Source organism: Oncorhynchus keta, chromosome 5 (genome assembly GCF_023373465.1).
Source record: "Oncorhynchus keta strain PuntledgeMale-10-30-2019 chromosome 5, Oket_V2, whole genome shotgun sequence".
Classification (NCBI taxonomy): Eukaryota; Metazoa; Chordata; class Actinopteri; order Salmoniformes; family Salmonidae; genus Oncorhynchus; species Oncorhynchus keta.
Genome location: NC_068425.1, coordinates 17,969,699 through 17,983,874, shown reverse-complemented (window position 1 = coordinate 17,983,874; position 14,176 = coordinate 17,969,699). Strand labels below are relative to the sequence as shown.

The window sequence follows — 14,176 nt, the reverse complement described above, 5'->3', positions numbered from 1 at the left end:
CCTCAGGCGTCGTCAGGTGCATTAGCATGATGCAGTTTAGATAAAGGTTTGGGATGATAATATACCTCTGATATGGAACACTGAAATATACACATAACTATTTTTGATATGTTAAATTTAGTCAATGTCATTACCCCCATTTGATTACCTCGACTAACCTGTAGCCCTGCACATTGACTAGGTACCCCCTGTGTTATGTCCTCGTTATTGTTATTTAATCTTATTGTGTTACTTTTTATTTCATACTTTAGTTTATTGAGGAAATATTGTCTTTACTCTATTTCTTGAACTGCTTTGTTGGTTTGGGGCTTGTATAAGTGTATTCGGCGCATGTGACAAATTCAATTTGATTTGAAAAGCAAGCGGTTTTCAATCGTGTAAAATGTTTCAGTGAAATGTGAGTGAAAAGGATGTCAATAGAAATGATCCCAACAGAGTAGTAGGATACTCACGTGCAAAGGATTGATTGGTCTTCACGATCTGTGGGGGAAAAAACAAAAAGACAGAGTCAGAATCAGCCTATTCCACTACAGATAATGTGCACACACACACACACACACACACACACACACACACACACACACACACACCATTTCATGACATCCAGACAAGAAATGAACACCCCCCCATGCAGTGTTTATGTCAACGGGAGTCCCCTGGCCTGCAGTGACAGTGGGGTCCTGTTCTGCCCCAGCAGACACTAAGGAGTGTGATCAGATCAGCCTTCCAGCCCATTCATAAAGCCTCTAGCTGTATGAGAGACAGTCATGCTGTGTCAGGGTCAGCTCTTAACACGTCTTTCATTTCAAAAGAGATTTCGTCCATAGCAGATTGGACATGCCTAGTCCTAAGGGCAGCCATGTAGACTACAAAAACTAGGATCCACAGAGGACTGCTCTGACACCCTGGCTCTGTGGTTGAGGAGGTGCTTGATATGATCAAATCATGCCCTAATTTCATCTATATATTGAAAAACAAGATATTCAATATGACAGAACTACTAAAGTTGAACACCCAGTTACAGGGAATTCCCAGATGAAAGCCGCCAACTTGGCAAGCGTCTTCCTCCATGCTGCAAGGCAAGTGTTTAATCCAGTAAACACAGGCAACGGATGAGGTTAAAAAGTACTGGGACTAAGTCTCAGATGTAGCTGGATATCACTGAGTGTATGCAGGTGCTCTGAAACTAGTGCATAATCATGCTTCTATAACCTTTTATTCTGCCGACGGTGGTATGATAAGATCCCTAGCTAGCTACAATTGGGGGCTACTAAATGAAATCAATATTCCATTTAATTTGGAATGGCAAGCCAGACAAAATTAAACAGGCCTATTTATATAATGAATATGAATTCAGCAGTCTCTCACCAAAGGATTCATCATACAACAGGTATACTTTATTCAGATTACAACCTCTTACTTGAAAATGAAATAATCTCCAAAATATCACTATTTTTTATTTATTTAAATTTTACCCCCTTTTTGTGGTATCCAATTGTTAGTAGTTACTATCTTGTCTCATCTCTACAACTCCCGTACGGCTCGGGAGAGACGAAGGTCAAAAGCCATGCGTCCTCCGAAACACAACCCAACCAAGCCGCACCGCTTCTTAACACAGCACGCATCCGCCCGGAAGCCAGACGCACCAATGTGTCGGAGGAAACACCGTGCACCTGACGACCTGGTTAGCGTGCAGTGTGCCCGGCCCGCCAGAGGAGTCGCTAGTGCGCGATGAGACAACCGGCCAAACCCTCCCTAACCCCAATTTCAGTTTAATCCACCAGAAGACAGAACAAATATTACATCCAATATTATGGTTAAACTCAAATATACTAATTGATTAAAAAAAACTATATAACAAAAAAAAATGTTATGATCTTTGTAAATTATATAATAAATAGGACTGGTGGAATTGTCACATGCAGCTAACAAAAATATATGGAAATGTCTGCTCTAAATTACAACCAACTAATTGCAGCATTACCTCAAAAATGGAAGAGGCAAGTGGAAGGAGGGAAAAGTAAGGAACTTGTCTGTCGGCCCTGCATTAAATAACAAAAATCGGAAAGTTGTGATAAATATAACATTTAAGGACCAAAACATGCATTGACTGCTGTGCCATATAGATTGCAAAATAGTTCATGACACTTGGTTTATGTACTGATACACAAAATGGCGCTGAATTCAAAAAAGGTTTTTCAAAAACAAAATTCTTGCAACCAATAGAATGTTATATATATGGGAGATACAACCATCCAACTCTGCAGATGTTGCTATAAAGAGATAGAATCATTAAATCATTTGTTCTGGTTCTATCGATATGTAGCTTGTTTTTGGTCGCAGTTTCAGGAATGGCTGAAGAACTGCAACATTTACTAAATCTGCAAATAGCACTGCTGGGTGATTTAAAAGTCATAGTCAATCCACCAATAATATAATAATACTCTTAGCAAAAATGTTTATCTTTAATTGACAATATGTAAAAATATGAGAATAGAAAGGTTCAGAACTTTTGTGAAACATCACAGCTGAAAAATATATGGCAAATAGAACTGAAAACTGGATGGTGTTCAGAGATGGCTGGGAGGGGTTGAGAGGAGCTGAAGGTTGGGACTAAAAATAACAAGATAACTAAATGTAAAATATACTGTGTCAGTAAAATGTATAAAAGGTTCATAATTTTTTGTGAAACAGCACAGTTGAAAAATACATGGCAAATAGAAATCAAAACTGGATGGGTTTCAGAGATAGATGGGAGGGTTTTGGTATTGGATAGGACTAAAAACAAACAAAAGAGAACTATTGTAAAATATACTGTGTCTGTAAAATGTATAGTATGTATAAACTGGAAGTAGAAGCCAAAGTGTTGTTGTCCATTAGTTTAATACAATTAGGGGAGGGGTGATAGGGTTAGGAAAAATAATAAAAGGAAAATATATATTTAGGGGATTGGAAATTATGCAGACAATTACATTGATGGAAGCCAAAATCTATCTTCAAAATTAAAGCTGATCCACCTGATCTAAAAGTCAATGTTCAAACAGCCTAGACCAGGGCTCACCAACCCTGTTCCTGGAGAGATACCCTCCTGTAGGTTTTATCTCCAACCCTGTTCCTGGAGAGCCAGCGACTTCTAGGATTTTGCTCCAACCGTAATCAAGCGCACCTAATACTAATAATTAGCTGGTTGATAAGCTGAATCAGCGAGGTTACAAATGGGGTTGGAGTCAAAACTTACAGGATGGTAGCTCTCCAGGAACAGGGCCGGAGACCCCTGGGTTAAAAGCATAGAGACAGATGCTAGATAGACCAGTGTTCTGCCAGAGAAATACCTGCTGCAGCTGCTGTCCTCATGATTCTCCTTCTGCCTCTCATTATTCACCCCCTCAGCCCACTCATGACTCAGCCTCTATTCATCTACTCTAACAAGAACCTGCTCTGTGGACTGGACAGTAACTCAACTCTCTTTTTTTCTCCATAGATTGACTCTGATGAAGCTCTTTAGTGGGTGTTGTGGAGGCATGCCAGTTTATCGGAGTGGCTATCAACCCCAAAAATGTAATGGAACAGGACCTGTCGGAATGATGTGACAGGCACTCTCTCAACCCCAGAATGTATGGGAAATGAAATCACAAAGTTATTTGGGGATAGGTGACATAGCTGACATGACACAGTGACACCAGAAGGTATATCATCCAGAGGGATGTAACACACAGAGTCAACACAATGAGGGTCTCTGGGTAGGAAGCTATTTGAGTCCAGGTGGAAACATATTGTAAATTCATAGCCACTGAGGCCCCTCTGTGTTTGGATAACCTTTTCTCCTAAAATGCAGACAAAGTTCTGACGCTGTAAGGATGGAGTCCTCGACATTCATGGGAAGAAAGACAGAAGTTGTTTCATTTCCTGTGGAAATCCTCCAAACATACCTTAAATTCCTAAACATCAACATCACTGGGAGGAATGCCCCCTCCACTAATAACACCAACTCTTACCACCTCCATCAATATCTAACCAGTATTGCTGTGCTCCCCAATCTCTGAATGGGTTTGATTTCACAGCCCCGCTGCTGTAGGTTACACTGATAAAGTTGGCTTGTCACGTTAAAATGTATCTGTGTAGCCCCGGCATTACAGACAACCACGCTGTGAGTGGTCTGTCCCCAGCAGAGAATATCCCCTACACTGTCTGCTGAACCAGCAGCCTGCCGGACGCCCCTAAATCTACCCACCCTGGGGATGACGCTTTGAGCCAGGGAGAGAGTGGGAAAGGGGTGAACTGAGGACACACTGATTCTTTGTGTACATGTGCATCATGAATCCATTGCCATTCTTTAAAGAGAAAGGCATGTTGTAAACAGTGAAAATTGACATGACAGCTATAGTGGATGGTTATAGATGAAACAGTCAGAGCACTCTCAGAAGGGATCAGAGGGACACGAGCTTACTGTGTATGTGTTGGTGACAACTCTGGTCCTATTGCAACCTCCTCCCTCTCTGTGTCTCTGACATAGCTCTGTCCTCACTCCCTAAAAACTCATTGTGCCTCAGCTCCATTCAGACTCACCCTGGTAGCCCATGGTATGAGGTGTTGTCAGTGTGAGGTGGCCTGTGGAGGTCTGAGGGTGACTCAGCCACACTGAAGGTCACCATTGGATACCCTTTAAGGTCACTGTGTTTACCTTACCAGCCCCATGTCCCTCTGACTAGACTGGACAGCCACAGAGGGCAGCTGTCACTGCTGGACCCTGCGTCATGGGTACATTGCTCCCCAGCCCAAGCCCATATTTGATTAGAAGATAAAGAGCTTACATGGTTTTATTAAGCCCACAGATCCGGGACTGTGACCTCATGACAGATTTGAACAATGAGTCCCAGGAACAAATATAACTCTACGGATGATCATCTTTACACTCAAATGGTGGTTGGAATGATAAATCATTCATATTGGTCACCTTTCATCAGAGGACTGACTGGCTACCTGAATGTCTACCAGGTGTTATAGGCACAACCTTTTGTTATGTCACTATAGTGTGAACTGCTGCTGGCGACTAGTCACACTGATAAATGACCATATCGTTGAGCGCTCCAATTTCTCTGGCCTGTGGTGCTCTTTTTTTCCTCCCAGAGACACACTGTCTGTTTCTACTCATACCTGTCTACTGCTCTATTACAGACAACCTTTCCTCTGCCTCAGCCAACCCCAAAAGCTATTGCTCTCCAAATTGTACGCGTCTGATGAGAATAGCAAAACAGGACGGATGATCGATGGGTTGCTGAGTAGAACTGGCCAGGTTCCCGACGACACACCAGACTCCAGAGCTCCACAGGTCAAAGTTTGATTACTCTTCGTCTCCGTGACAGAGCTTTTCACTGGGTTTTCATGAGAATAACTTTCTATGAAACTCAGATGGTTATCATCCACGTCCTGTTGACTTTCAACCAGACCTTGTAGCTGTGATCGCTTTGAATCGAAGCACCCAACACCGAGCTACATCAACTCATATACATGATTACAATATGATTCACAGAGACCAATCGCGTTTTTCAAAATGGCAGCTGAACGTCGGTAGTCAGCGATACTGATGACCTCAGCCATTGATTCATCGATCCAGTCACTGCTATAAAATGGTGTGCTGGTCTCTACCTACTTCCTCTGTTTTCACTTGTTCTAACACTCGCTCCTTGTCACCTGCTTTACTCCCTCTCCACTGACGAAGGGTTAGGCCTTCAAACTGTCATTTAGCATCTTTAATTCTCTTCCAAAGCCTAAATAAATAAATAAATAAACAAGATAGTGACTTAAATTACCCGTCTCTGTGGGCCATTTATCAAAAGGCATTTCACAATCAGAAACTTGAAGATTCATCACAGGCAGAGCACAGAACCAGACACCCAATAAGCTGAAGTCATTCTGTAATACATATCAAAGCCTAATTCTCTATGGCTAATATGATCTTCACGTTCTCAGAAAGCACACTAGCTAACGGTCATTATGTGAATGTGGAAAGTTAGCTTTATTACATAGGGTAGATACTTCATACCTACCAGGATATCATTCATTTAGTACACATTGTGTTGTTATACTCACTATGGGGCTAATAATGATATTATCCAAATCTTATCATATGAAAGAGAAATGTATTGGCTCCATACATTCATATCAATCAACTAACTGATCCAAACCCATTGGCTGGTGAAGTGAGCCAGTCTCTCCTCCATTCTCTTGTTCCCATGCACAGAGGGCTGTCTGACTGTATCCATCTGTTCTGCCCATATACGCTCTGTCCCTGGCCGTTTCCTTGACGAGCCGTTTCACATACCCAGGACGGGGCCAATGAAAATTGTTCTACCAATTTCACACTCTATTGGCTCATCTCTCTCCCTCTGTCCTGACTGTTGCACTCATCTCTTATTCTCTCCATCCTCTGACAGAGTCCTTCTCTCCCTCTCCCTCTGCAGCCATGGCACAGAGCCAAAGTATTATTCAGAAATAAAACAAAAGCGCTTTTGCGCCTCACAGGTCCTTGATTTGATCGATTAATCAGCAATTCCAGCACAGTTTTTGTTTCCTCCCAATGAAGTTACAAGCCACCATCATCCTGGGCCTAACAAGAGGACAGGGTCAAATCAGTCCATACATTCATCAAGCTGTGGACTACTGAAAACCCCTTTCTGAAGGCTCAGGAAGGCTGATCTCAGTACAATCAAGCTGTCCTTCTCCTGCCATCAATTCAGAGTGAACAGTTCCTATAACCAGGGGAGAACCTATACCCCTATACCAACGAAATACAACAGTTCAGATAATGATTGGGTAGACACAAACATGTCCTTGGCCTTGTTGTCTGCTGCTCCACACAGCATGAAACAACTAGGGGAATGAAAGAGATGGGGGGTGGCACACATAAACACCGCATCTAGGTCTACATAGACAAACAACCCTCTCCTCCCTGTCTCCCCCCCGGGCCACGCGGCAGGAGACAGACTGGGGATCAGTTTTCCACTAATAATTTATCCCTCAGACGGATTCATCTACTCATTCCACACATTCCAGACCCCCAGGCCACCCCTTTTACCCCCTCAACCTCTCCCCTCCTCCCTCAACTAGCCCCCTGATCTCTCAACATTCCCATCTACTCCCCAAAACAAGCCCCAAGCCTCCCTAATCTTGAAAGGTAGGAGTACAGTGGAGCCCAAGTATGGATTGTAGTCTACTCCATTCCACTCTTCCTGCTGGACCACTCCAAATTCAAACAAGTCAAGGAGTCAGAGAAAATAATGGTTTTATTCTGACATCATGGGGTCTGTAGTTAGTGAAATATGATCACAGACTAGGGGAGGCAGGGTGAGAAAACAGCCTCACCGTCACTTCAACCGGATACAACACTCTTTTTCCACATCCTTCTTCCTGCTCTCTAAATTAGATTCATAAAATAAGTCATAAAACCCCAACAAACGCAGTGCTAATTCTAGAGCCATGGTTACCACTTTGCACACATCAGAAATCCTGAGTGATGGCCAGTATTCCCCATACACTCTAAGGGTATATCACTACCCAGGCCTTGGTATATCACTACCCACTTCCATGGCCTTGAAGGGTGCAGTCCACACACACACACACACACACACACACACACACACACACACACACACACACACACACACACACACACACACACACACACACACACACACACACACACACACACACACACACACACACACACACAATAGTAGAGCAGAAGCATGGATCATCTACTAGGACTGGTCTTTACAGCAGTAGCAATAGAAAGAGCTGTGGCCTGTTTACTCATATAGAGCAGTCAGGATGGATTCCAGGGAGGAACAAAAGACTGAGTGTCTGTGTGAGAGAGACTGAGGTCCCTGCCATGTCTGGGGTTTCTCACTGCTGTATTGTCAATGCTGCGACGCAGGGAGCCTAGCCCAATCTCAATACCCCCTCCACACACTCACACACACACCCCCGCCAGCCTGCATTCTCAGACGGGTGAACTGGTAAACACACAATTAGATCTGGCATGTCCTCTCTGTACCTGCTCTGTGTAACTGTCACCTCTGGGCTTCTGAGCTGTTATGATAACCCACACTAACACTGTGGAGTGCTGCTGCTGAAAGGACTGGGCCAGAGGGAGAGGCCGACATGCACCGTTCATTAAAGCAGTCACAACACAGTATGACTCTTCCTTGGTCTTATCCTGGTGGTAATGAAGAGCTCGTCAAGCCTGATGAATGTTGTAATGGAGACTGGGCTTTTTTCTCTCATTTTTTAAATGTATTTTACCAGGTTTTGTCTCATTAAAATACCTACAAAGTGATACTTTCAGACCAGTTTGACACAAAGCTGAGTGTGTCAGATCAGAAGAAGACCCTCCAGTTCTGCCAGCGAGCAGTGCATTGTGGGCTGCAGTCAGTAATCAGTTATGACTGTTGGAATTCGGATGCCCATGGTTCCCCTCACCATCAACGCTGGGGTCCTGGGGCGAGGACACATTCCTGTGTGGTCACAGAGGGTGGCCAGGCTCCCTGGCCCACAGCAACTGGTAGGGGCAAAGGGGAGGAGGTGAGGGGGCAGAGGGGGGTGGGGGCTGTGGACTGCACCCTTCAAGGCCATGGAAACCCAGTGACAGTAATACATAGAGAGCAGCCAGTGCATGGTGGGACAGACTTGGCAATGCAGTGGGAAAGGTAGCATGGTGTCAGTCGACTCTGATACACGGATGAGGGCATTTTAGATGTGGCATTGTAGGCCGGAGGGCAATGTGTTGCAGTGACTACTGTAGCTACAATAAATAGCTTCCCATCCTATGAGAGACTATTTTTTTGGTTTGACTCAATTACAGTGGAAATTGAGATCATTGACAGGAATGGAATAAGGGTCAGATAGAAGGTGATGACTGTTCCCTGTCTAGTGGATATGACAGGGGATGGTTTGTGAAGTGACCAATGGGACTAGAGGGAGAGAGATCCTGCACATTAAAGAAAGGAAGTCATTGTCCTCCCTCACACCTAGCGAGGCTTCCTTCCTCCCACACCTGTTGACCCCCACAGAGGGTGCCACACACACACACACACACCACACTTTGCTCATACCTCACAAAGCACATTTTCCACATGCTTCTGACGCGAGGGTGAAATGAGAAACACCTGTGAATGTGTAACAGCAGTAACAGAGGCTCATCATGGGGTTCTAATGTAGCCCTGCTGCTGGTGTCAACATCCTAGGGCTTATTGGAAACTGGAATATAATGTCTCTATTCCACTGAATTCACAGCGAGCTGCTCTGAGAGGGGATATAGAGGTACAGGAGAGTGGAATGAGAAGTCCTTGTTTTAATTCAAAGGAGGAGTAGAGATGTATTACTGTTCACTGGAGGGTTAGGTAGGTCAGACAAAGTAAAAACCCATTGCCCTGACAGACAACCAGCAGCACCAAAATAGCAGGAGACACACACTCATGTTCTCAATGATTAGGCTAGTCACAATAGAGAGGGGGAGCCACCCTGCCCTGCTCCTGGTACAGTCCCTGTTCAGATCCAATCCCTACATCTGATACAGTCCCTGTTCAGATCCAATCCCTACGTCTGATACAGTCCCTGTTCAGGTCCAATCCCTACGTCTGATACAGTCCCTGTTCAGATCCAATCCCTACGCCTGATACAGTCCCTGTTCAGATCCAATCCCTACGTCTGATACAGTCCCTGTTCAGATCCAATCCCTACGTCTGATACAGTCCCTGTTCAGATCCAATCCCTACGTCTGATACAGTCCCTGTTCAGATCCAATCCCTACGTCTGATACAGTCCCTGTTCAGATCCAATCCCTACGTCTGATACAGTCCCTGTTCAGATCCAATCCCTACGTCTGATACAGTCCCTGTTCAGGTCCAATCCCTACGTCTGATACAGTCCCTGTTCAGATCCAATCCCTACGTCTGATACAGTCCCTGTTCAGATCCAATCCCTACGTCTGATACAGTCCCTGTTCAGATCCAATCCCTACGTCTGATACAGTCCCTGTTCAGATCCAATCCCTACGTCTGATACAGTCCCTGTTCAGATCCAATCCCTACGTCTGATACAGTCCCTGTTCAGATCCAATCCCTACGTCTGATACAGTCCCTGTTCAGATCCAATCCCTACGTCTGATACAGTCCCTGTTCAGATCCAATCCCTACGTCTGATACAGTCCCTGTTCAGATCCAATCCCTACGTCTGATACAGTCCCTGTTCAGATCCAATCCCTACGTCTGATACAGTCCCTGTTCAGATCCAATCCCTACGTCTGATACAGTCCCTGTTCAGATCCAATCCCTACGTCTGATACAGTCCCTGTTCAGATCCAATCCCTACGTCTGATACAGTCCCTGTTCAGATCCAATCCCTACGTCTGATACAGCTCATCCCTGTTTGGACCCATTCACTAACCCAACAGAAAGCCATCACTGATTTAAACACGGATGCACCTCATGCTGTATAGAATGCAGTCACCTGTAAAACAGACTGCTATTCATCCAAGCTCTTACCTACAGAGAGCCCAGTCTGGCAGAGCCCCAGCCTACAGTCATCACTGTGAGAACTACAGAATGACTCCAACCTGTCTCCACTCTTAAATATGCTGAAAACAGGTTGAGTCTGAGCATAGAACACCTGCTGCCATCGGGGGTAATACTGTACACCCAGGTAGCTGATCTGAATTCCTTGAATTGCAGATATTCCAAGGGATTTATTCCAGTGTACCATGAGGCAATCTTGCAGTCCAGTCCTGTCCGTACATATCTACATTCTAAGTGTGTAGTCACTGCTACATTCTCCAGACAGTGATTCAAACACTCCCTGCTTCCACAGAAATCCTCCATGTCAGAATGGATCACATTACCAAGTGACCTGGTTGTCACTGTTCATCTGTCAACTTTCCATGCATGTCACTTTCAAATAGACATCTCCCATGCTCTCATTTTATGGAGCATTTTTACATTCAGGCACTGCTGCTACTTATCCAGACAATTTTCCACATTTACCCTCACCCCAGAGGTCCACTACGTGTGTGTTTGTTGGAAAGAGTTGGTTGTATACTGTTCTACGTGTCCCTCCTTTCCCAACCACAGTGGCTGGTGGCAGCTCCAGGGAGGGAGGGAGTGAGTGAGGGGCAGCAGCTTCAGGTAACCTCATCTCCTTGGCTCAGACTGCAGCTATCCCAGCTATGTGTGACCAATGAAAACACTTCTAGACAGTTGACGGTGGTTCTCGCTCTTCACCCACCCGCCCAGCAACATGTCTCCAGTGGTGCCCTGCATGCCCAGACCGTGGGTGGATTAGTGGCATTGTGTGGCCACCCAAGACACAGGCCCCAGTAAAAGATTGGACAGACCTGCAGCGCTGGGGAAGCTGCCATTATAACGGAGGTGGTTGAGCTTCCCTTTCTACCCTTCCAAAAACATGTTTCCATGTGATCTTATGGGAAGTTAATACAAAAACGTGACAACATGTGATAACATGAAACTACATTTGAAACCATGTGATCATGTGAAGTTTTCCAAAAGACCTCTAACATATACAGCAATAAAGCACCTATTTATAATAAACTATTTCATAACAGGACTGTCATTCATAGCCATGCATGTATGTTGAGAAAACTCCCCACATCGTCAAGTGCTTTCATGGGGTCTCCATTCAACCCCGGTCTGTAATCTCAGACTCTGCTCCCTCCCACCAGTGAAACCTCTAAAAACCAGTGAACTGAGGAGAACATGTTCATGTCTCTGGTTTATTAAGGGTGCATTCTTTCCCCCTATTGCAGAGACTCAACAGTTCATGTCTGTCTGAGATCAGAGATCTATGACAAGAGCCCGCCAACAGAAATATAATTTTATACTGAATGAACTCCACAGCTGTCTGCCATTAGGGGAGCATCTGCCAACATGTGTCTATATGAGTGGGATAGTGTGTGTGTACACTGCCATTTGTCTGAAACTCTAGTACATCCACCAAAGAACACAGAGTTATTTTCACTACAGAGAGAGGGTCCCTAACAGACACACCCCTATCTCCCCTGGGGTCCCCCCTTCTACCATACCCCCGTCCAGCCTGGCCCTTCACACCTGTGCTGTCACTCAGACCTGACCTGTGCAGGAGCACATCCCCAGAGCTACATGTCAGCAGCAGGGCATGCTTCGGACTAGGGGGTCAGAGCAGAAAGAGGGAGCCTCGTCTGTAGCAGTTCCTGAGACAGAGAGACAGTCAGTCTGTCAGAGAGAGAGAGAGAGAGAGTCAAACACAAACAAATGACCTGAGGAAAGGGCTACAGCCCATAATAAGCACCTAGGACTATTCAAGCTCTGCTCCTGCTGACAGCTTAGGTGCAGTGAGGCCTCGGTACGGTTCGGTTGACTAACCCCCTGACTGAAGCCAGAGGGCCAGAGACAGGGACACTTACTGTAAATGAGGAGAGAAGAGAATGGGACTGGAGAGAGAGAATGGGACTGGAGAGAGAGAGAGGAGAGAGAGAGAGAGAGAGAGAGAGAGAGAGAGAGATTGGTTGAGGCAGAAGAGAGACTGGTGAATGGTCCTTCCATAGCAATGCTAGAGCCGTAGTCTGGGCTGAAGTCAGACCACAGACATTCCACACACTTGTCCTCCTGTGTTCTCTTCACAAAGGAGGAAAAGGAAGGAACCACGTTGGGGAAAGAGAGCGCACAAAGCCACCCGGTCGTATTTTTCAGTTAACAGTGCCGTAAGTGAAAGGGTCCCAGAAAAGCCCTGGCGGGATGAGTGGAATTTTTCCTACGATGTCCTCCGAGCCAGAACATTTTGGAGAGAAGGGGGAAAAAAAAGAGAGAACAAAATAAGGAATGAAAGAAAATAAGAGTGGAAATTAGATTTTCTCCTCCTCTCAGGAACTGGACAGAGAGCCATTACAGAACAGTGGGGGATCCTTAACAGCGTGAAATGGCTTTTGAAACATCAAGAGAGGCAGTCTTTCCACTCACAAATGAAATGATCTGTATAACACACTGTAAGCACTACGCAGATCAATAGTTATTTAACTATACAAGATACTGTCAATATAAGGTCAGCTACTCAGAAAGTGAGCTGACACACTGTAACTCCTCTGTGTGATGTGCCAGTGCGGGAATGTTCTTTTGGTCACACTCATATCCATAGTGAGGCATCCCTCTTCAGGCAGCCGGACAGTCTGCACTCCACAGTGATCTGAGGCCCATGACACTACCACGATGGCTCAGTACTTAGCATGCTGTGGATTGCTAAGACAAGGGATGACCTCATTCCACAGTAGACCCCCTAGGGAGTGTACACAATGACCACTAAGTGGCAGGACTGGGGACAGTGGGGCAATGAGGGGGGTAGATTTGACATGGGGCCCCATTTCAAACACCTCTCATGTTGAAACTGAAAGGCAGGCTGGCCACAATGGGTGAGTGCTCTGTGCAGGGATTTAGCCTATATTTAGTTCAAGGAAAGTATGATGAGGGGTTAAGACACAATAATGTATGTGTGGATGGGGGTGGGGGACACAAAAGGAAGTGAGTGACGAGACATTGGGTGAGGTGGGGGGATAGAGGTGTTGGAGTTGGACTAACCAGTAAAGCACTTGACCTATTGTATACGTGTGGCCACTGGCCAATATCATAGCACAAATGCTCATTAGAACTAAGAAGCAGGAAGGATTACTGCTCATCGCTTCAAGCTCTGGCTAAAAAAACTACAGACACAGACAGTAACAGTCAAATGTTAGGACACACCTACTCAGTTAGGACACACCTACTCACACCTACTCAAATTCTTCAGTTTTATTTTATTTATTTATTTATTTCACCTTTATTTAACCAGGTAGACTAGTTGAGAACTAGTTCTTATTTACAACTGCGACCTGGCCGAGATAAAGCAAAGTAGTTTGACACATAAAACAACACAGAGTTACACATGGAATAAACAAACATACAGTCAAAAATACAGTAGAATATATATATATATATATATATATATATACACAGTGTGTGCAGTTGAGGTAAGATAAGTGAGGTAAGGCAATAAAACAGGCCATAGTGGCGAGGTAATTACGAAATAGCAATTAAACACTGGAGTGATAGATGTGCAGAAGATGAATGTGCAAGTAGAGATACTGGGGTGCAAAGGAGCA

General features: G+C 44.9%; 1 protein-coding gene across 2 annotated transcripts in view; it reads right to left on the bottom strand.

The window, feature by feature from the left end:
• LOC118384182 (myosin-10-like) overlaps nucleotides 1–14,176 on the bottom strand; it is a 72,434-nt gene that overhangs the window by 33,668 nt on the left and 24,590 nt on the right. For both annotated transcript variants that reach the window (XM_052518913.1, XM_052518914.1), the window contains exon 4: nucleotides 453–480. In XM_052518913.1, coding sequence (XP_052374873.1) covers nucleotides 453–480 — 28 coding nt within the window. The remainder of the gene's footprint in view (nucleotides 1–452; nucleotides 481–14,176) is intronic.